The sequence below is a fragment of the Zosterops lateralis genome (assembly GCF_965231275.1).
Source record: "Zosterops lateralis genome assembly, chromosome: 5".
Taxonomy (NCBI): domain Eukaryota; kingdom Metazoa; phylum Chordata; class Aves; order Passeriformes; family Zosteropidae; genus Zosterops; species Zosterops lateralis.
Window position 1 is genome coordinate 49583260 of NC_139766.1, and position 23611 is coordinate 49606870.

At 39.5% G+C, this 23611-nt stretch overlaps 1 protein-coding gene across 2 annotated transcripts; it reads left to right on the top strand.

Annotated features, from left to right (window-relative positions):
• The first annotated feature begins 636 nt into the window (after positions 1-636).
• LOC310909442 (sodium/hydrogen exchanger 9B2-like) lies at positions 637-19612 on the top strand. 2 transcript variants are annotated; one of them, XM_083861262.1, is made up of 12 exons: positions 637-714; positions 3258-3357; positions 4510-4693; positions 6095-6265; positions 8875-9017; positions 10758-10885; positions 11791-11966; positions 12491-12597; positions 13737-13886; positions 16207-16315; positions 16474-16610; positions 17597-19612. In XM_083861262.1, exons 2-12 carry the CDS (start codon positions 3268-3270, stop codon positions 17834-17836), a joined length of 1635 nt encoding a protein of 544 aa, XP_083717388.1. In that variant the 5' UTR covers positions 637-714; positions 3258-3267; the 3' UTR covers positions 17837-19612. The 2 variants fall into 2 exon arrangements, with proteins under 2 accessions (XP_083717388.1, XP_083717389.1); XM_083861263.1 differs by having other exon boundaries at positions 4513-4693.
• The last annotated feature ends 3999 nt before the right edge of the window (positions 19613-23611 follow it).

The window sequence follows — 23611 nt, forward strand, 5'->3', positions numbered from 1 at the left end:
GGATGAACTTGCTTTATCTTTAATTAGTCAAAATGCCGGGATGGAACAACATAAATATGCAAAATATGTGTTTGTGCGGGGTGGTTTGGGGGATTGGTTGGTTGGAGTTTTTTTAATTCTCTTGTCTGCACCAGTGCATTTTATCAGTGTGCACCCAGAGCAGAATCAGCAACAGCTCCTTACCCTTTCCTTGTGCCAAATCTCCAGCTCCTGCCGTGCTGCAGTCTGGGTTAAAGGATTGTGTGTAGCTTTCCCATACATCTTCCCACAGCCATGGGAAAGGCAGCACAGAAAGGAAAGCCTTCTTCCTCTGTACCGGATGCACTGAATGTCGTGGGGGACTGGCTACGAAAGACAAAAATCTTCCTCCCGTGTGCCCTGACGGGTATCCATCGCCTTGGATGGTGCAGGTCTGGTCCATCGCTCCCACCAAGCTGACAGCTCGGAGCACGGCCCGTCTCCTGCCGCCGTTCCCGCGGTGCCCCATCCAGCAGGGGATGCGGGCGGCCCTGGGGGGCATTCCCCGCTGCAGCTGCCGGCCTGGGGAAGCTGGGGCTGGGGAGGAGGGCCTGTTGCGCCAGCAGCAGCAGCAGCAGCAGCAGCGGGGGAGGAGGAGCCGGAGCCGTTCCAGCGGAGCTCCCGCCCGGTCCCCGGCTCGGGGAGGCGCCGGCGGGAGGCTGCACGTCCCTCGCTCTGAGCCCCGCCGTGCCCCAGGTGAGTTTCCTGCCCCTCCTGTCTCCTTGCATCCCCATCCCCTCTGCAGGAGGGGAACTGAGAGCAGGCTTGGCGGGCAGGAGGCTGCTCCCGCGTTTGTTTAGCGCCTTTTTGCGGATAATGATGGTTTGGGTGTTTTGATCATTATTTATTCTGAGTGCCAGTTGCTGTGGTGGTGTTTGTGGTATTTCGTTTGCATTGCTTTCTGCGCCTTCTGTGTGCAGAGCAGAATGCCGACAGTCACCGAGGCAGCAGAGCTCATGCCTTAGGCATGCACATGCTGTCCCTGTCAGTCTTCTCTTCCTCACTACCCATTCAAAAACAACTGAAATGAGAGGATCTAATACAAACCTTTCTGCTTTCAAAACGAGAAAAGTGTATTATACAGGGAGGTACTAAAATAAGTCTGTTACTGTCTGGTTTCGATGGACAGGCCTTAACCCTGAGCTATAAATTCTGCCCAGTGATTTCTCAATCACTGATTTTTGTTGGCATAGAAGGTGAAATGAAAAAACCAAAACAACCCTATCTCCCCCGCAAAAAAAAAAAACCAAAACCTGTGAACTTCCAAAAGACCCATGCTGACATGAGTACAGTAACTACTCACTTCGGTCCCGTTGATCCGAGGGACAGTTCTGGAAAGTAGGTTCTTGATCCTGCCAACACAGTGAAGACCTGCCACAAACCAGGTAAGGACAGCACTGTTAGATTCTTCACTCACTCCCTGAAACCATTCCTGTTAAACAGAACATTCAATATCCCTGCTTAGTCAATCTTTCCTGTCCCACACGCTGCTCTGAACAGTGCTTTCAGGAGCTGAAGCTGTGGCAAGGTGGACTTGCCTTTCTCAGAAGTGTTAATGTATTTTGTGTCAACAGCTACATGATTGATCTGGGATGTTGCCCGTGCAAAGCTGGAAGGAGAACAACATCCTTCTGTCCTTTGCTTGCACACAAACCAAGTGTAAAATTAAGTATATAAGTCCACCCTGGGTAAGTAGTCAGTGAAGCAAAGGAGAGAGGCACTGCTGATACTTTCTGTTCCAGTTAGGAAGACTAGTATTTGTGGATTCCTAGCCCTGATGAAAGGATGAAAAGAACCAAACCCAAAGTATCACTGATGTAATTTAAAAAACCCTAAAAACACCACTATTTGGTTCTGCAAGTACTAATTAAAAATGCAGAAAAGTACTGAAAATAGAGTAAATAAACACTTTACCTTTAAAAAGGAAAGGGGAAAAAAAGCAAAACTATTAACTTAGAACCCATTGAAAGTGTTTGATTATGGCTCTGTATTCTTCTCTGCCTTGGTCGTGCCTCTGGCCAGTTTCATATCAGAACAGCTCAAACAAAACCTGAAAGGTGTTAGAATGGCCCTTCTTTATGGTATCAGCCATTCCCAAATATCAAATATTTCTTTTTAAACCTGAGGCTTGATAATTGTGAGAATCAGCTCTGACTTACTTCCAACCATGTAGCAAGGAAGGAATTTCTTGGCTCAGAAGTTCTGGCTTAACTTCACTGGTGTTTTATATGGCCAGAGCAATGTAAAAGACTTGAAAGAAATTTAGCTGCTAGAGAATATATGCCAGCCTTTGCTGTAAGAGATAACACTATCAAGCCTTGTCTCTAGATATAGGCCTACCCCCCTTGATCACTCACACTTGTGAAACTACAGTAAGTATGTGCACTAAAAAATACCTGACATAAAAAACAGTACACTGCCATATGTCTTGTTAGAATCAATGGGACAAGAAGTGGACTAGTTAGAGTGAGCAAATACAGTGTTAATTATCCACAAATGACTTGGATCTTATTTCCCACTCTTGAGAAGTATCTCTATGGGATATAATCCATAGAAAAGAGCCATGTTTAATCAGGCTGCAAGCTGTGAAAAGTCCTGATCTTTACTCAAATTGGCATCTTCACTTTCATAGATACTCAGTCAATGTGTTTGTAACTAGCAGCATCTAACAGAAACATGTTCTTAAAATTGCTGTGAAAATCAACCTGGATCAGTCAGGCTTAACTTAGGGGAAAAGTGTCCCCTCCTGAAACTTTAGAAACCTCTTAGAGTTTTAGAAACGACAGTTGTTCTAACTTTATTAAATGGTCACTTGCACTGACCTGTACACCGGGCCTGTGACACTTTCAGAACTAATGGTCCTGCTAAGTGGTGCTGACAGCAAATAACCTTTATTATGTGCTGAAAAGAGGCACAAATAGATAAAGATGTATTACAGCCATACTTCTAAGAAGAAATGAAGAGCTTAGCACAGATAATTGTGATTCTAAAATCAGATTTATTTTTTTTTTTCTGTGCTTGAATTTCCAGGCTTAATACTGTTCTTCAGATAGTTTCTGTCTCTTGGTCTTAGGTACAGCATACAGAGGGACACAAAAATCATTAAACTTGAAATTGGGCTGAGAGAATTTTTCCACTTGATCTGTAGGGAAAAGACAACGTCACTGAGAAGTCATCCATTTGGAAAATAGTGATTATTTGCTTCTCTTTAAATTTTCCACCATTATTTCTTTCTTTAGGTTTGCAGCAATGGTAAAGGAAGATGTAAACGACACTGAAGATTCTGAACTATCAGTATGTGAGAGAAATGGCATGATTCCCATGCATGAGCAAAGTGAGGTAATTAACTAGGATCTCAAAGTATCGTTCTAATAAGAGAGAACCCTCCTCTTCCTTTTTCCTTTTTTAAAGAAAAAATTCTTAATGTAAAAGGCATTTAAAAGGAAGCAAGTAGTATTGAGTGTATCTCATACAGGTGTCTATATGGCACATCTTTAGGCACGTGGCGATCATGGAATCATGGAGTGAACAAGTAACTGCTGAAAGCTCACGAGATTTGTGTTCCAGTCATGACTCTGAGTAAGGAATATATATATATAGAGAGAGAGAGAGAGAGAGAGTGGAAAGAGACAGAAAAATAATCAGAGATGTGGAACTATTACTGGAGAAGGGCCAAACCACATTATAAGCAGAATTCCATGTCTACAGTATGACAATATGCTGACATGAATAATCATACAGGAAGGCAGATGATTAACTTGTCAAAAATAATGCTAAAATTAAGTGAGATATCCAAAAATGGTCAAAAAGTGCTTTGGTTATGAATATGGATAGTAGAGTGCCAGTATAAGAGAACAGCTTCAAGGGAATAACTCCCAGGGTAGTATTTCTCCACCTCTACTTTGACTTACCAGTTTGAGCCTTCCAGCAATGGATCATGTGAGTAAAGCTTGTGCTGGCCAGCTGTGCTCTTTCATCTTTATGTTCTTATTTTGGTTCAAGGCTTTGCAACAGAAGTTATTTAGGAGTTACATTAAAAGCACCAACTCACTGGAATTATGCCAATCTTTGATTTTATTTTGAAATCCAATCTGAATACAGGACATTATCAAATTGTAGAAAATATTAATAAATGCTTGGTTTTGTACACAAGACAAGCTGTGCGTGGCCTGCTTCTTCATCAAATATGCAAATATTGTTACTGCACAGGTGCTGTATCTGTTGGGACAGGAGCCCTGTCAGTTGCAGATATAAAGGCAAATGTCCCGCAATTTCTCGCATGCAGTTCTTTGTGCCACGCAAAAAAAAAAAACAAATACAGGGCCAAAAATGCCAAAAATACATCAAAAGTGGACATTCCTGTAGTGTTTAGTTAACAAAGTTGTCTGTAGCCAGTGTGGATCCACTGCATCTCAGCTGAATTCAGGTGTTGCACACTGCTTCAAATATATACAGTGCCACTTCTGAGGGAGTCTCCTTGTTTGCATTCAGCAGGGACCAACAGCAGATGCCAAAGGTACTGATGGGAATGTACAAACAGAAGAAACTGCTCTCTTGAACCACTGCACTCAGCAACATCCAGCACCAACAGCAGAGTCTTCAATACCTGCAAGAACGTGGAGGCAAATATTTGCTTGTCCTCCTCAGGGTTTACTGGCCCAAACAGTGACAAATGGTAGGTAAGAGAGACAGAGGTTAATTAAAATGAGAAACGTCAAATGAAGTACCTGTTTCTCTGAATGGGATATATCCACTGTCCTTGAAAATAAGGAATGGAAATAGCTGTGTTTTACTTATCACAATGCTGTTTGAATGTTTTAGCCAGAGGAAAAAAAAGCTGAAACAAAGGTTTGAATGTACAGTTTTTGATTCTCCAGTCTCATGTATGTACTGTGCTAGGTGTATTTTTGCACTGCAAAGTATTTTTATCAGAAGAATGACTTCCTAATTTTTGCCTTGACAGTTTGTCCTTAATACCACAGGCTGCAAAGCCAAGAGTCCTCACTACAAGGCAAACTGATCTGTTTTGTTTAGAATTTATCCTAAACTAATAATTCCCAAAAGAGATGCCTGGCTAGCCAATTATTTCAGCTTCTTCCTAACAAAAGACATTTCATGGATCTTTGACTGCTTCCACAGCCACTTGGAATTCTTGGCCTTTTATGTTTGGAAATCTACTGGTCTTCCTTTGCCACTGTCATCCTCAAGTGGCAAGTGGCATTTCAAGATTACAAAACTCCAATCTGAAAATGCAGGACATTTATTCAACACATTTTTTTCTTCTCCTTCAGTCTTCTGTTTTATATGTATGCATGCCTCTTCTCATTAGACAACTGTAGGATCAGATTGGGAACCTTGAAAGAGCATAATGTTTTTACATATTTTATAATACTTTCGCACACTGTTCTCATAATATTTTTCAGGATTTTCCCCCCTCTGTATTATCCTGCTTTGATTGCTGGGTCAAGGGAAGTATTTGTATTCCAGCTGTCCAGAGACATGACCCTCTTCAGAACTTTTTTTCCCAGGGATAACAATGTATTGCACAAACACATTCAACCAAAAAATTATGCTTCAATTCTTTTAAAAATTAGACTGGAGATGCAATCATCAGCTCAAAGATATGCTAGGCTGTTCAGCTGTAGATTTTACTGTAGTTCTGAATTAGCTAAAGGAAGCTAAGCAGATGAAAGATAAGTTAGTGAAAGTCTTTGCTTTTTAGGTTTGGAACCTTTAAGTTAGGTGCTTTGGAACCTTTAAGTTAAGCACTTTAAATGCTTTTCACAGCAGACCAAGGCTCACTAAATTTATTTTCATATTTAATTATGTTCCTGTTACCAATTTTAAAGTATTTCAGCAATATTTTAATATTTTAGGATCTATAAAATCAGAACATCAGTTTAGGGACCAACAAAGATTAATTTCATTGTTATAATTAAACTAATTTTAAGGTAAGTAAATTAATTTCTAAAAGTCATGGCTAACTTTTTTCTTTAATAGCAAAACAAATATGATCTAACAGCAAAGGTTCTTCTGAGAGATAATTAAATTGTAATTATTCTTTGTTTTGTTCCAGTTGTGTTTGTGGTCTTGGTTTGGGCTGTGGTTTGGTCCATAACTGGGGCTGAGTGTCTCCCAGGTGGAAATCTCTTTGGAATTCTGTTTCTTTATTTCTTTGCTGTCATCGGAGGTAAAATTTTTGGATTCGTTAAAATAAGAACACTGCCCCCTCTTCCTGCTCTTCTGGGTAAGATATCCTTCCTTCTTTTCTTTTTGCATATTTTGTCTTGTTTAAACCATCAGGTAGTATCTGTACAGTAGACGTGTTTGGATTTGGAACAAATAAACTGTGTCACATTCAAAATCTGGAGCTTTTCCAAGTGACTTTTTCTGGTCCTCTCTGAAAAGGTGCAAAATTCCCCAGACTGGCTCAGATGAAATTAACTAAAGGTCTCTTCTTAATTCTTTGTGGGTCAGAGAACTGTATGCCTAGAGACTCAAAGTTTATTGTCCTACAGACCCTTCTGTCACAGTTACTTAAAATTTGAGTTTAATAAAACCAAACAGGAATCTTAATCCAGACATCATTTTACAGTAGAATATTAATCTCTTTGTAAAATTATTGCTGGGATATTTTTTAGTATCTCACACAAGGAAAATGTTTTCCAAACATTACAGCAATTCTCTACTACTGGTAGTCCAAAGGATTTCTTTCTTCTTCCTTTATCTCAAGATAATTGAAACCTGAGAAAATAAATCCCCAACAAGGAATAATTCTTCTGCAGAGAGTTATTTTGATTCAGTCATAACAAGTTTTTTTCACATCAACATCCTATTTTATTTTACATAGAAATGCAAAACAGAAATGGGAGATGAAAATAATGTTAATTCTGACATCTTTAAAATCTTTTCAGGTTTCTTTCCTAGAGGAGGTTTTATACTTGCTTTGATGAGTACGGTATTTTGAAGTGCTGTAATGTCAGTGAAGCTGGAAATGAAGCTCCAGGTTCTTCTCACCAGCTGTATCCTGTCCCCTTGCTATGTTTAGTACATAAATAAGTAAAGCTGTTGAGAGGCAGTAAAACTCCTGGGCAGAGTGGGCCTGCAGTGCTCAGGTGTGGTTCTGTGGCCTGCACAGCTGGTCTGTGCCTCATGCAGGAGCTCTGTGCATGGCTCTGTCCAGGGAGCATGTACACTCTTCTGCTGCTTCATTTCACCAAAGGGAAAAAATTCAAATGAGAGGGAGGGAGGTTTTGCATATGGCATGCATGCCTGCAGTATGAACACTGAATGTCACACGCAGGGAGTCTGCCCTTTCTAAGTAAACACCACTCTTAAACAAATAAGTATTTCTGACCATTTGGATTCTGCTTGTTTGGGAATTTTTTAATTACATCTGTATCTAAAAGCTTTGAGTTGAGCATGAAACTGCTTGTCAGACAGGTAATACTGGACAACAGAAACTTCAGCATGACAGCACATGTCTCTTGAGTTGTTTAGGACAGAGTTCATTGTTCCGATCCCCAGTCTTTGAGGAAAATGGGAGAAATCTGCGACTCAGAAGACAAGATAGACAATGTCTGTGAATATTCTGTTTAGCACTTTATTGTGAGCCTCTCTCTCAAGAAAAAAGGAGTGAAATTGATACTGAAACAACTACGTAATATATTTTAGGTGCATGTTGCAGAGAGGTTTCTGTAGCAGGAAATACGGTACAAATCAGTGAAGATATCCTTTGGGGTGGATGTTTTTGCTTTGTTAAGTAGATTTCTAGATCAGGGTAGCTCCAGTGGCTTGGATCTCATGCAAACATTGCAAAGAGCGTGTGATCACAGTGCCAGCTTGATATCATTGTCATGAGGTACCACAGGTTAATTATGACACTGCTTTTTCCAGGAGGTGGTAGAAACAGTGTCTAAAAGTTTAGAGTGTCCCAGGACAAATCAAGTTCACAGTCAAGGCTCACACCAAGCTGGGACCAACCTGAGCACACTGATTTGTTTGCTTTTTGTCTTTTTTTAGTTTCCTGTTTCTAAACATGACTAATATAAAATTATGCCACAAAAATGTATCTTTGAATCATCAGGACTCACAATGACTCTCTGTAGATCCATATTTAAAGTCAACTTTTCCTGTACTTTTCCATATCCTTCCAGAGCTGTGGCTTTGATAGCTTTGCAGGAAGTCTCTGCACAGTTTTACTAATATTTGTAAAATGTTATATCTTGCAGGTAGCTCAAATAGAGGATACAACAAAGTTTCTGATTTCCTTTCCTCTTTTGTCCCCTCTTCTTGTAAGAGTTTCATTGCCAGAGCACTTTAAAATGTTTAAGTTAGTCCATGATGAGCTGGTTTAGATTATATTTCCTAATGAATGCAGCATTATGGTTCCTGTGATACCTGCATTTCTTACACTTAAGAGGTTTTTTAACAACTCCCTACCTCTGAGATACATACACAATATTAGATGATCTTCCTATTTTTGTCAAACAAACTAACATTAGAGAAAAAAAATCTTTAAGGATGCAAAGGTGTCTTTTCTTATGGTAAGTATGACCTGCACCTGGTAAACAAAGCCAAATTCTTTTGACTCAGACTAAAACTGTGTATTAGCATCCTGGTGATTTATTCACTGGTGACCTGCTGTGTTCTTAGGCCACTTTCACAGCTTCAAATGTGTTTACCTCTTCTCTTGCCTCAGTCCCATTGTTAAATGATGGCTAATAATTTGAAATACAAATTGTTTCTTTTTCTCTCATAAAAACATGATATGGTGTCTGTTTTTAGAAGTCCTATGCAAGCTTTTCTTTGCAATTAAAAAAAAAAATGACAGGAGCTTATTTGTTTTGACATAAGGGATGCTACTTGCTGGTTTCCTAATCCGAAATACCCCGTTCATCAGTGACTTTGTCCAGATAAAGCTACGCTGGTCTGCAACACTGAGGAATATTGCTCTGTCCATTATCTTGACCCGAGCAGGACTCGGCCTGGATCCAAAGGTATGGCACCAGCCATTTCTGTGTGGTGGACTATACAACTGCAATAAAAAAAAAATTGAGTAATTTGTTCCATTAAAAATATTGTACTGCTCAGTCTTGGAGCATTTGCAGATTAGATCATTACAGAAAGCTTAGTTTCTGTTGTATAATTATATGTATGTTAATATTTGCAATTGGATTTGTACAGTAGGCAAGCAATCAAAAAAAAAAACCCATCTGAAGAAAAGTGATACTATGATTATTTTCATTTCCTGAATTTTGGGAGCAGAACAAATTGAGCATATGTGCACGGTCATGCTCTGTCAGGAAGAGTTTACACTCCCTGACAAACTCCCATTTAGTTTATACTGAAAATTTGAAGTAATGGAAGGGATCCCTAGTCCTTGAAAGAGAATATTTTTGTGTGGCTAGAAATCCAAAAAACCCAACCAACCAAAAAAGTGTAAACTCTGTGACTTTTTTTTTTTAATCATTGTCATTTTAATGCTAATATGTTAATAATGCTAAATGTGTTAATTGCAAATATGAATCCTGCTGCACTACTGAAACAATGATTTTCATCAGAATGAAGCCCATGACAGTCCTGTGAACAAAAAATATTATCTGCACCCTAAGAAACATGATATTTCATAAATTGATGAAAGCAGGGTTTTATTTATTCAAAATGAGCTGGCTGAAGTAAAGCTGTACCATATTGGCCCCTGCCTGCTGAAGGAACCGCTCAGAGTTTATATAAAACTTAGGTAAAGTATGAGTAGTAAACTGATTTTTCTTAACCAAGAAAACCTAGAGAGTTGCCAATGCTTCAGTTATTTAGAAAAATAAGATTTTGTCAATATTGGAAAATGTCTGTTTTCTTATGTTACCATTTTATTTTCCAAGACATTGAGGCTTGTATGAGCATGTGTGTTGTTAGACACAGCTTGGATGTCCAGTTCTGTGAGACTGTATTTCTTTCTATTTCATGACAACTTTTTTTTGTTGAGGGAACTTCCTTCATTTTTCTTCCATGTGGCAATAAAACTGTCATTTGGACTCTGTGTGTGGCAGTGCTTTGATGCAGTTAAAATTGTTCCTCATGTAATTGAAACTGTAAAGATAAGTCAGTTTCTCTGCTCAACCCTGCTTCTGCTGGGATAAACTGGACTGGTAAAAAGTAGAACTCACTGATTTTTTAATTTTTTTTTTTAATATGTTCCATGTCAAAATTAGGGACCTGTCCTAGCAGACTCATGTTTGTGAATAACTATTAAGACAGCTGTTACAAGCAAATATGCCAGTTTAGAAAAATCTTTTTAAAGTTGCTGAGCCAAAAGAAGCTTAATCTCTGAATATCAAGTGAAAGAGAGCTGAAAGATGCTTGGCTCCTTGTGCCAAGCTGATGTCGTTCTACAACTTTTCATGATTTGTTGATAGATTCTGGGGTAATTTTTGGGAATGCTCATGCAACTTCTGGGGTTATAGTAAAATCTTTTGTGGATGGAGCTAAAGAAACAAAGCAGAATTTTCTGTTACTCCTTCCTGTGACACTCAGGAACCTTGTCAAACCTAGACTCACTGCCACACTTCAAATTTTATACCCAAATGCAATTGGACTTGGGTCTATTTCTAGTTTAGGCCATGTCATGTCCTATAGTGCAGCTCAGACAGGATTCTTTAACAAGAATCAGAATCAGAATCCAAGATCAAATTGTAAATGTTTTTCCTCTCTGTAAAGCCGTTGTGCCTGTATGATTGCAGGCTCTTAAGAAGCTCAAAGGTGTCTGTTTACGGCTTGCTTTTGGACCGTGCCTCTCAGAAACAGCCACAGCTGCTGTCCTTGCCTACTTGTTCCTGCATTTGCCATGGCAATGGGGATTTATATTAGGGTAATGTATTGCCTTTTCTCCTGTATGACAAAAGTGCCGGTTTTCAGCCTGTAGCTAAATGATCCAAGTGTTTTTAGTTCTCTGTGCCAAGCAGAGACCTCAGTTCAATGCCATTTGGGAAGTTGTGCTTAGCCCCTGTGGTCTTTTGCTTACCATTTGTGTCTAGCTCTGTGGCTAATTTAAAGGTCATATTACCAGGCTGCAGAGGAGTACTTGCATCATTACTCTTCCGTGTTTGTGACCTAAGTACTTGAAGAAGGAAGAAGGATAGTGCAATCCCTGAGTCTTGAACCACAACATAGGGTGCTTTTTAGGGACAGAAAATTATACCACAGCTTGGCTAATTTTCATACTGGAAATTCAGAATTTCCATTCAGAGAGATGCACATAAGACAGCCTTCCTATCACAAGTCAAGGATGAGGTTATGGCATGGTATATTCTAGAGTAATATCCTTGAAGAGAAGAGCTTTTCCATTTAGTCCTATCTAAATTGGTGACCTTGGGCCAGAGCCATACACTAGAACAGATGGATGAGCTCCTTCTCTGACACATGCTGAATTTTGTGAGAAGGAACTGGGCTACAGAGTCATAAGCACATCTAAACCAGGTTTCCAAATGGGACAATCAAGGTATCTGTCAGGGAGCGTATCTGGCCTGCAGTGGATACTCCAGTTTTAGTTTGTGAAGCCCTTTACTTTGAATGTTACTGAGTTGGGCAGGAAGCAAGAGCTGACTGCAGATCTGCATAGAAACATCCTTGCTTGTAATTAGAGGGGAAAGGTTAGGAAAACACTTTACATAAAGGTCTACTTATTTATACTTCAAAAGAATTAAGGTCAGAACATTTTGAAGTTTTTTTAGTTTAGTGCTTTCTTTTCAAGATGCTGAACCTCTGTGTTTTCAGTTTTGTTCTAGGTGCAGTCTCCCCTGCTGTGGTGGTTCCCTCCATGCTGATTTTACAAGCTGGGGGATACGGAGTGGAGAAAGGTGTCCCAACTTTGCTCATGGCAGCTGGGAGCATTGATGACATTCTAGCTATCACAGGCTTCAACACTTGCCTTGGGATGGCTTTCTCCTCTGGTACGCTGGTTAATCTGTTCATGATGAAATGCAGAACAGTGATATTTTGGAGAATGTGTGGAGAATGTTATGGCTGACTGGTTTGTAACTTAATGGCATCTCATTATAAAATTCATGTATAGGCTTAAATACTGAGATGGAAATTACCCATGTTCAAAACCTAGTGTAACATTGTCAGCTCTGAGTTTGTGAGTCACAATAACTTTCAGAGAACATTTTTCCCTGACTGCTCCCTTAGCTGCCAAGTCTGGGCCCTGCATGCCCAACATAATGCTTTGAAATTTCACTGGGTTTGGCAGTGTTCTTACAGCGGCTCTGACTTGTCTTGCACACTTTCTTGGCATGAGCTTTCAGAGAAAGAAAGTTGCACCATCCAGTTCCTTCAGGCCCATAGGTTTCCTCCTGAACTCCTTTGCCCCAAGTAATTTAAAGCAGACAGTGGAATCACCCTTATAGGTCTAGAGCATGGTTTGAGTGAAGTCCTATGTAGGGTTTACTGAATATGTTTTTCTTTTGCAAAATAGGTTCTACTCTGTACAATGTGCTCCGTGGAGTGCTGGAGGTTGCTGTTGGCATAGCAGCTGGGGGAATTCTGGGAATGTTTATTCGGTATTTCCCAAGCCATGATCAGGTAAAAACCTCCTTAAAATATATATATAAAATAAAATGATTCTTTGCTAAGGGATTATTTTCTTTAGTTATTAATTTCCAAGCTTCATGTGAAGCTGGTTTGGGGAAAGCTTTTTACAGTGCTAGCAGCTTCTAGATTGCAAAGCCTATCAAGTGAGGATGTGCTTTAAAGGTGATTACTTATTTACTGCACCAATAATAATGTATGATCTCATAGTCCTTCCTGATGGAAATTCAGAATCCAGCTCACCGTCCTGCTCTAATCGAAGGTAGGACGAAGGGTCTGATACCCATTTCAGACAGTAAAATAATAATTTATTAGAGTGATGCAGGACACATTTACTTCTTTAAGATGTATCCAGAGGCCTAAGATTTAAAATTATTAAAGTAGATGTATTAGAGGTTTTAAGTGATTGATCATTTAATTAGTGTTAATTAGAATGTGTTACTTTCCATTAAAATTACATTTATAGAAAGTGGTAGATGAATTTTCTATTGAGTGGTAATTAAATTAACAGAAAATTGTGGAAGAATATAGATGTCCTCTGGACTACCAAAGTCAGTATTCAGAGCGTTGATTGCCCTCGGTGGCATCAAATTTTCTTATTAAATAATGTAAGAAGTGTGATATAAGAGCTAAACAGTTAGATAGAATTGAGGAACAATGGTAGATAACTGTCTGCTGTGAGACTGAATGAAATAAAACTAGATTATTCCTGCCAAATGTTTGCCACTTGTCCTTAAAAACATCTGGTGGCAAAGATTTCACCTTTCCTTGCATAAACTGTTGTAATACTTGACTACACAAGTAGAAAATCCTGCTATTGCAGAGTTGAGGCAGAGCTTCTGGAACAGATCATCACATTCCTTGTGATAAAAATAGCCTAGTGGCAATAAGAATTTGGATGGGCAGAGAAAAAAAAATTACATTTTCAAAATTTGTATTCTTAGGAATTAATGTCAGAAAAAAGTCCTCAATCCAACTGAGCAGTTCAAATCTCACTTGAAAGCTTTGATTCCTTCAAAATTATTAATATTTAATATTCAAGTTCTCATTTTTAAAATTAACAGGAATAACTTTTTCCCCCCCCATTTCTGAAAGAAATTCACTTTTTTGTTTGTCTCTTTCCTCGGCTGCAGGCATCTTTGGCATGGAAGAGATCATATTTTGTACTTGGACTGTCTATGTTTGCTGTTTTTGGCAGCATCCACTTTGGCTTCCCTGGATCAGGAGGGCTCTGCACATTAGTCTTAGCTTTTGTTGCAGGTGTGGGATGGTCTGATGAAAAGGTGATTGTTTACGTAAGAAGCATACCATATCCAAAGTCTGGTGAATGTACAGCCTGGCAGGAGCTTGAATTTCTGTCAGGAGTGGTGATGGTATATTTGTGAAGCATTAGAGGGTGTACAGATTAAAAAAAAAAAAAAAAAAAAAAAAAAAAAAAAAAAAAAAAAAAATTAAAGAAACCAACCAACAACCACCATCAAGCCAAGCTGCACATTCTACATTTGTTTTGGAAGTCTTTAGCATTTTCCGTGCCAGGAAATAATCATGTATGTCAGCAGAGCAATACGTATGCCAATACAGAGCCTGGTATACTGATTGAGAAATGCTCAGCTTTTCTTAGACATCTTAAGCCATATGAAGGAGACTTGGTTGTGAAGGCACCTGACAGTAGCAATCCAAAGCTTTAATTCCAAACTCTGTGAGTATCTGTACACAGTCACTTTATGGTAAAATTTACAGATGGGGTCTTAAGATCCAGTTGTGGACACAGCCTGAATACCCTGAGCGTTTGTTCCCTGTGGTTTGGAGGGGGTGAAATGAAAAGTGGTGATTAACTGTCCTGTCTCATCTTTCCCAAATCCCACCCAGTGTAATTTGGGAAACTTAAAGAGCAGGGTGCACACAATAAGTGATCATGTAAGGCCATACAAAAACCATACAAAAGACTGCTTTTTAGTCACTTTCTCTTAGGTACTAGCCTACTTCATCTTACTGCTGCTTACCCGCTGCCTTTCTGTACCTTGCTTTGTCTGACTACCTCTTTTGCTTGATACCATCTCTGTTTAATGTTTTGAGGGCATCTTTCTCTCCACAGCTATAGCTTTGTGACATTCAGTAGGAGAAGGGGAAGAAAAAGGAAAGGGGATTGGGTATAGTAGAGTCCATGTTATTATCCCCATCTTGACCCTGACTTTACTAAGATCTCAAGGTTTGTTATAACAATGAAAAGAAACTAAGACTGTCCATTTTTAAAGGATGAAAAACTCTTCTTGGAACTTAACTAGTTAAGAACATTACAACTGATCAATCTCCCTACTGAAAAGCTTTTAAATCATTTCAGGAGGAAGGAATTTAAACAAGTATAAGCAGTCTATAAGGGCTTCGTTTAAATTCTTTTGATCTGTGAATGAAGCTTCATGGCCTTAAGTATATTGATGTCAAATGCCTTAGCTCTTTTATTCTCAGATAGAGATAGAGGTGTCTGTATATTCAGTATATTACCAAGGTTTTCCTGCTTAACTTCTCAAAGACCACTGCCTCCCACTGTCCATGATGGAAGGCACTTGACAAACATTGTCTACAGAAAACAATGAACATTGAACCTATTCCTGGACAGTCAAATGGGCAGTAAATAGGCTGAAATGTTTATATATATATGTGTGTGTGTGTATATATATATATATATTTCCACTTCATTTCCTTTAAGGTTACAGAAGTTTTTGTATTACTGTAACCTACCATTCCATTGACAGAAGAGCAAGAGGTGTTGCAGGATTAGTCCCAAAGAGAATACCAAGGATGGGATATGTCTAGGTCCTGGATTGATTATTAAGTGACAGAGCACTGCACTTATACTTTCCACACACTCCAGCCTGAAGGTTCATTTGCTATTGTAGAATCCACTTAATTAAAGACAAGTGCTATTTGATATGCTATGTGTACCTTTTCATGTAAGTGGAAGATTCCTGTTTATCCTGCCAGCAGTTTTTTTAGGAAAATTGTATCAAGTTCAAACATGAGAAAAGATGGTTTTGCCTTTATACACTGTATTGCAGTGGAAAGTTCAGCACTTGTTCCTGGTATATGATTTCAGACTTGCTCAGACTGACTTTGCTCCTGCTGACACGGAGAGAGGCCTCTGAGTGAGTGCAGCACACACAGAGTTAGGTCATGACTGAAACTTGGGAGAGCCTGACTCTGCTCAGCTACAAATGGAAGAACATGTTTAGGCAGGCATTTCTCAAAGGCTTAGAAGCTTCATGGCAAAGCTGTTGAAATTACATCTTTCTAAATACTGAAAAATCAACAATGCTGTGTTTTCCTCCTCTTGTCTGCAAACTGTTCTGTTACTGTTCAAACACCAGTGCTTTTTATTTCTGCTCTCAAGACATCAAATATTTATTTACTAGGACAGGTACATGCACAGTCTGACTTTCTAAAGGTGTGCAACTGATTTTGAATATTTTAGTATTAGTTGAAAGAAAGGAGTAATTTTGGACAACCTTTATGAAACATTTTCATTTTGTCCTATGATTACTTAACTGTTGTGTATGCTTGGCCATCTTTTTGTGAATTTACAGATTATTTTTGTTTTTATTGCAGAGGGAAGTAGAAAAAATTGTGGCAGTTGCATGGAATATCTTTCAACCTTTTCTTTTTGGTTTAATTGGAGCAGAAGTATCCGTTACATCTCTTTGGCCTGAAACTGTTGGTAAGATCGTTCACAAATTATCCAGCTTTCATTACTGGCTTCAAAAGAATCTCTATAAAGAAATCTAAAACAAAACAGACTATGACTAACACCCCCAAAAATCAAAAAACCAGAAGCACCTATGCACAAAAGTACTGAGAAGTGTTTGTCTCTTGCAGGGCTCTGTGTTGCTATATTAGGCATTGCCCTAGTTGTACGAATCATAGCAACATTCCTGATGGTGTCTTTTGCTGGGTTTAATTTCAAGGAGAAGGTATTTGTCTCACTGGCATGGATTCCCAAAGCCACTGTCCAGGTAAACAATCCAACATCGCTTTGATTCCAGGCTAAATCTATTTTCTTTAGCAAAGTTCCCTGTAATTGGCACAGCAGTAAGCAGGGAAAGGTTCAGTAACAGCTGAGTGTAGTACATTGACTGTTCATACGCTAAAACATTGTAACTTGAATGCTTGAAAAGTGTGTGGAGAGCCTTCTATGTGCAGGTGTTTTGCTTGCATCCTGGGTTTACTCTTAATAATGGCAGTGAATTGTACATATACCACAGGAAATGTAACAATTTCTCGGCCATTGCTGATTACTGTGCCTTCACATACAGATTCTAAGAACTCTGAAAGGTAAAAGCATTTCCCTCTTACACATGAAATGTCTGCAAGGACAGTCACATTAAGACTCAGAATGGGTTTCTCCTTACCTATTTTGGTAAGGAGCTGTCTGAGAGCCATATTAATAGGGATGCCTCAGGCTGGCTACATTCCTGCTCCTTTATTTCAGTGATTGTAAAGTCATTTAGACTTTACTTCAATAGTATGATTACTTGCAAAACAAGAAAACAAAAGTTAATAATCAAAACGGACAAGGCTTATTACATAATCAGTGAATTAAATTTCAGAAGCTGCCACTAGTTGACTGTTATAAGGATAGTGTGGCAAGTCTCCAAGTGTGGCATTTTAACAGCTGACATACACAATATACTGACCTATTTCATTAATCACATATTCTCCAGAAATGTGAATAAAATGGCAGCACTGCAGTGTTCTTCACAGGAGGAAACTACACAGATAAACTCATTAGCTTAAGAAATTCCAAGCATAGTCAAGTAAAATTGTTCTCATAGGTGTAATAGAGTGTTTACTTTGCTAGCTCCAGCCCAGAAACAAATGGGTTGAATGTACTAAAAATGTCAATTTTATGTGAAATGTTGACAAATGATAGGTGCCCTTTTTTCCTCATTCAGTGCTAAAGATTACTTGCTCCATCTCAGCAATGTTTTCTTCCCTGCAGGCTGCAATAGGTTCTCTCGCCCTGGATACAGCAAGACAACATCAAGATGAGCAACTGGAAAAGTATGGAATGGATGTACTGACAGTGGCTTTCTTGGCTATCCTGATCACTGCTCCAGTTGGAGCTCTGGTTATCGGCTTGGCAGGGCCCAGACTTTTGCAGAAGGCTCAGACAAATAGCAAGGAGGATGAGGAAGGTGCAGAGGTTGGAGAAGAGGCAGAGGCCTGTGAACCTTCGTAAGACAGACAACTACAGCAGTCTTGTCCTTCAACCATGGCACTTTTGTTGAGTAAAGATGGCATGTTTCTGGTCTTGCTGGAGGAACCTAAAACTATCAGTTACCTCTGCTATTTTTAAAGCAGCCCTGGTGGAGTTCTATAAAATATTTTTATGTGATGATGATGCCTTGAGATGAAATAGCTGAACATACAGTGAATGAGACAACCTGGCAGTGAGTCACTGAGCAGTTAGCAGTCAAGAGTTACTTGAAATGTGTGGGTGGTGAGGCCAGGGAGAGGGTCAGAACTGTTGAGGCATTGAGTGGAGTCATGAGGTAGAATATAAACAGAAAAAAATGGAGACCAATGTGAATAGCTTCTTGATGGTTGCAACTGGGCTGTGAGATGACAAGTTCCACAACTCCAAGAAGGCAACTTCCAAGTAAGAGATTGCTGACATGCAGTGAACAAGTCCGGCCATGGGTTGGTGGTTCTCTCTCCTTCCTCATTTGCATTCCAAAACTTGCCTTTTCCTGTTGCTGCTGTTCCTCACAGCTGAGGCAGTCCTTTGTGCCTTCAAGGACTGTCAGCTCTGCTTGTAGCAAGGAACAGCAAGTGGTACTTACATGCTCAAAGAGACAGTTGGGGTCATCATAGACTGTGGTAATAGAGATGTTGGTGCTGACAGAAAAAAGGATAGAGCCTGAAAATGAGATGAGGGTTATGGGATGGCTATAAGGACTGGGGGAGACTTGTATGGAATTCTGCTTCTTCACCTGTTGTACCTCAGCCTTCACACAACATGATGTCAAGGGATAGAAGCTGTCCTACAGCCAGGAGTAACCTCTGTTGATCAAAATCCTGCTCTTGCCTTTTAGGTTTGGTACCTTTTGACAGATACCAGCAAATCTGTCTGCCTCTGCTACATTTTGTACAAGTAACTATCTCCAAGTAAGTTGTTGGTAACTCCATTCTGAGGCATGGGGTCAGTACAGCATCCCTCAGAAACTGGAAGTTACTTTGGTTTTTTTGGAAAGGCTACTAGATTGTGCCTGTAACTGAGGTGGACAACACCCTCCTACAGATTTCTACACTACAATTCACTGAACTCATTTTACAGGATACTGTGTAAAATACATTTGACGGTGTCTAGATTTTGGCATTAGTAAAAACTAATAATTTCTATTTTAGCTTTTAAATTTTTACTATGCAAAACAAAAAAATGTACAAAAATACTTTTAACTACTTAAATACTTCTAATGTTGACACTGTACTATTTGCAGAGAGTCATATGCCATACAGATGAGCTGTATACAGCTCAATATGCATGCCTTTGTATAAGATTTACTCTCTAAGCAAAAATAAAGCTTCCTGAGAAATCCTTAAATTTCATAGCTTGCAGTTCCAGCACAATGATAAAAATACCAGGAAATTCTTTGCTAAGTTTTCCCTTAACAGTTGTCAAGTACATTATATTTTCCTAACTATGCACACTGCTGTTCTCTCTGCTTCCTTGGTAATGTACCTTCTTTAGTTCGGTTCATCTCCTGGCCTGAAAAGAAGGTGCTTTCAAACTGCACCTGATGGGTTTGAAGCTGGAGCAATGGTTAAGGGTCCTGTGCTTGGTCATTTTTGTAACATACCTGGACTTCTGTGCCTATTCTGCCTACTTCGCCTGGTGTCCCCCTGGCCCAGTCCTGTTCAGTATCGTTACTGACAGTCTGGATGAGAGGATTGAGTGCGCTCCCAGTAAATTTATGGAATTCAACACCAAGTTGGGTGGCAATGTTGATCTTCAAAGGGGATCTGGACAGGCTGGATCAATGGGCTGAGACCAAGGGAATGAGGTTCAATAAGGCCAAGTGCTGAGTCCTGCCCTTGGGTCACAGCAACCCCAGACAGTGCCACAGGCAGGGGACAGAGTGACAGGACAGTGCCCAGTGGAAAAGGACCTGGGGGTGCTGGTGACAGTGGCTGAACATGAGCCAGTGTGTGCCCAGGGGGCCAAGAAGGCCAAGGGCATCCTGGCCTGTATCAGCAATGGTGTGGGCAGCAGGAGCAGGGCAGTGATTGTCCCCCTGTGCTCAGCATTGGTGAGGTCACACCTCGAGAGCTGTGTCCAGTTCTTGGCCCCTCACTGCAAGAACAACATTGAGGTGCTGGGGAGTGTCCAGAGAAGGCAGCAGAGCTGGGGAAGGGTCTGGAGCACAAGTCCTGTGAGGAGTGGAGGAGGGAGCTGGGGATGTTCAGCCTGGAGAGGAGGCAGCTCAGGGGTCACCTCACTGCTCTACAACTCCCTGACAGGAGGGTGTAGCCAGGTGGGGGTTGGCCTCTTCTCATCATGCAAAGTGACAGAATGAGAGGGCAGAGTCTTAAGCTTTACAAGGGGAGGTTTAAGTTGGACATTAGGAGGAATTTCTTCACAGAAAGGGTTGTTAAACAATGGAATGGATTGCCCAGGAAGGTGATGGAATCATCTTCCCTGGAGGTGTTAAGTAAAGACTGGACATGACACTGAGAGCCGTGGTCAGGTTGACATAGGTCATGGTGGTCAGAGGTTGGATCCAGTGATCTCAGAGGTCTTTTTCAACCCCATTGATCCTATGATTTTGTGAAATACGTGTAGTTTTAATAGCAGGTTAAGTATTTGGAAACTGTAATGTTGGTAAAGCTAACTGACAAGATAAGGAAATAGTGTTCAGTTCATCAGTGACTGTTTATAAAATAGTTCTACTTAAGTAAAACTTACAGGAGCACACTTTTTTGTGAAGTTTTATAAGTAGAATCCTCCCACAGGAATCACTATGCCAAATTTGGAATGTGTTCAGTAACAGAAGTGTGATGTTGTAATGATTACAGCCCTTTAAATTTGGACACAACCTTACGTACAAAAGCAAACCTCTGATGAAAAGCTCTTGTTCGTGACAGCCTCAAATACCTCCTCACCAGCAAAACAGCATCTCATAAATGAGATTTACCTGTTCCCTTAACATCAGCGTGCTCTCCACAAGAGATCTCCAAACAGATCACCTCCACAATTCTGAGTGGCTGAATAATACTATATACCAATGAAAACTTGTAATCATTTTTGTTAATCTAAGTGACATTGAATCAATTTTTCTTTCCCTGCCATTTTATGTGGGTATTTCTCATGAGACCCCTTTCTCCCAGCTTTTATTGAATCTTCAAAAAGAATCATGTTGGAGCTATTACATAGATCTGCAGATCTAGAATTAAAAACTTTAATTCTTTATAATTTCCCTTTCTTTGTCTTCCAGAAAGGAAGAAAACACTTGCATCTTTTCATTAAATGATATATCAGGACTAAGAACTTAAGAGGCTGGGTTTTTTAATCATGACAATTTCAGCTGCTTTTAAATAGCAACTAACTTTGAGAGATTGGATTTCAGTTTTTATCAGAGTATGGGTAAAGCATGACATTAAAGACCCCCTCCCTTTTAACAAAATGCCATGAAAATCATTACTGAATAAGGTATAAATTCAGGCCAATAAAATCATTGTGCCATGGTGTCTCTTATTTGCAGGAGATAAAATTAGAGCACAATGTGCAGTAACTGATAACCAGAGTTCTGCTGTCATGCAGACATAATCACAGGCATAGTGTGGAGGAACTCTGAGTGTGCTGTTCCAGAAGGTTCACAAGAACCTCTGCAGCACAAGGGTCTGACAGCAGAAAGCATCCCCAGCAGCCAGCAGTTACAGCAGGCAGCATATGGGAAAAGACAGAATTGTCTATCCACAAGCAGGGAGTCACACAGGCCAGGGGATGTGATGATGGTGTGATTATAATCACTGCTTACTCTCTCTTTTTCAGCCAAACTGAGCTTTTTATGGAATTTAAACTGAAGTCTAAAATTAACTGTGAAACAGTCATGGTGTAATACAGCCACACAATGGATGATAGTTTCTGCATCTTGTTTTTTAAATAAAGAGTGCAAGAGATCAAATTTTTGGTCAATTGCACTTCAATTTACATTTTACTTTGTCTAGTAGTTGCCCCAAGTCAGACACCTTTATCTAAACCAAATAACTACAAGCTATTTGTAGTCTGTTATAACCATGTTCAAATTAATTATGAAAAGAAAGGAAAACATTGCTGTTCTTGTAAATAAGTTTCACAATATGCTGTTTTCAGTTTCCCCAGATTTTCTATCACGACTGAAGACCTGGTCCTATGACCTCAATTCTGGTCTTTATTAGCATGTAAGGCAAATTTACTCCTGTGTGGAGCTTCCCAGTTAGATAGAAAAGTCAGGTAACTGGTTCAGCTTCTCAGTTCTGGTGAGACAGAGCTGTACAGGCACTTAAGTTCTTAGCTATCTATCTCCATAGACTTTAGATAGAACAGATTAGTAAATTCTTTGAGATTTTCTATAGAAAGTTCTGCAGACATGAAACAGGATTACCTTGACAGATTTTGAAATGCAAGGAAATTATGATTTATCTTGCTTGTGATTCTCATTATATTATTATGTTGTGGAAATTACTGAAATGTTCTTTCTACAAAAGAACTGTGACTTCCTCTTGCAACACTACAAATTTGTTCCATTCCCTTACAGATATAAGCACAAACAAAAAAACTGTCTCTGTTTATCCTATAGCCATGTTTGTACATTGCTGTTAAACTATCTCTTTTAAGAGCAAGTAGGGAGAAAAAAAAATACTTAATCAAGTTGTTTTAAAGATGGAGTGAAGAGGTTAAACCTTACACTGTTCTCTTCAAGGAGCTTTTTGGGAGAAACAAAACCATGTTGCTGTATTACTCACTTTAACAAGGTTTGTCTTAATTTAACAGGTTTGGTTGTGATTTCATAGGAAATCAAACTGTTTGAATACAAAAGTATCCTGATAAAAGCTGGAAGCACATACAGGCCTGTGTCTAATAAGTCTGCTACAGTAGACTCTGGTTTTTAAACCCTGAAAAAAAATGTCCAAGACAGGGCTTTACATTTCACAGTAATTTCTTCACCAAACCCAAGAACTGGGGTTTGGAATTCTATATACATCCCTAAGTGAAAACTGAGTATAAGACACTTACCTTTATATATTTTTCTCTATTATAAATGTTTATATCCTAATACATTTATGATTTGCTCATCTATTAAGGTAAGACCACGATGAAGCATTTAAACAATAAACATACCATGGTTCTGTTACACACTTTGTAAAAGCAGGCATTTAACACAGTCACATCCTAATCTGCCAGGTTTTGCTGCAAGGCAAGAGGTTTTGGAACCTAGAACTACAACTGTCACAAATGGACAAGGAATGATCTACCTTAATTCTGCTGCTATTGCAAGAGCCCTTATGTGAGAACAGCTTCTGACTTGCTCTGTTTCAGCACTGTGGTGATCAGCTTTGGCAACGGCTCTGGAACTTCCGACCTAACAATGGGTCAAATGCAATGCTGTTAAGGAATGGGTGAGATCTGTCATGGTACCATAGTCTAAAACTAGAGCATGGACCAAATTTTTATTTTTAAACTGACAGATACACTATTTCATGGGAGAATGAAGCACTTGAGAATAATTAATTAGAAATCTAGCAGTTAGGTAAGTAATAATTATCTGCATCTGAAATTAAGCCTCACCACGGCAACGTTTTGACTTGCCTAAATAATAATACTGAATGGGTAACAAACCAAGAGAACAGCCCAGCTCAGCATCCTCAGTTCTGCCTCTTAACCCATTCATCCCTTGAAAATTCCCACCACAAAAAGTAGTGACTGTAGTGCAAGTGAATGTGCAAGAGGCAAATTTGTTTCCTTACCATCAAC

Excerpts from the sequence above, each read along its gene's own strand:
- LOC310909442 (XM_083861262.1), top strand. The coding sequence starts at position 3,268 with ATGGTAAAGGAAGATGTAAACGACACTGAAGATTCTGAACTATCAGTA. Across the intron at positions 6,266-8,874 it reads CCCTCTTCCTGCTCTTCTGG|GGATGCTACTTGCTGGTTTC; the intron begins GTAAGATATCCT and ends TTTTGACATAAG. Across the intron at positions 13,887-16,206 it reads TGGGATGGTCTGATGAAAAG|AGGGAAGTAGAAAAAATTGT; the intron begins GTGATTGTTTAC and ends TTTTTATTGCAG.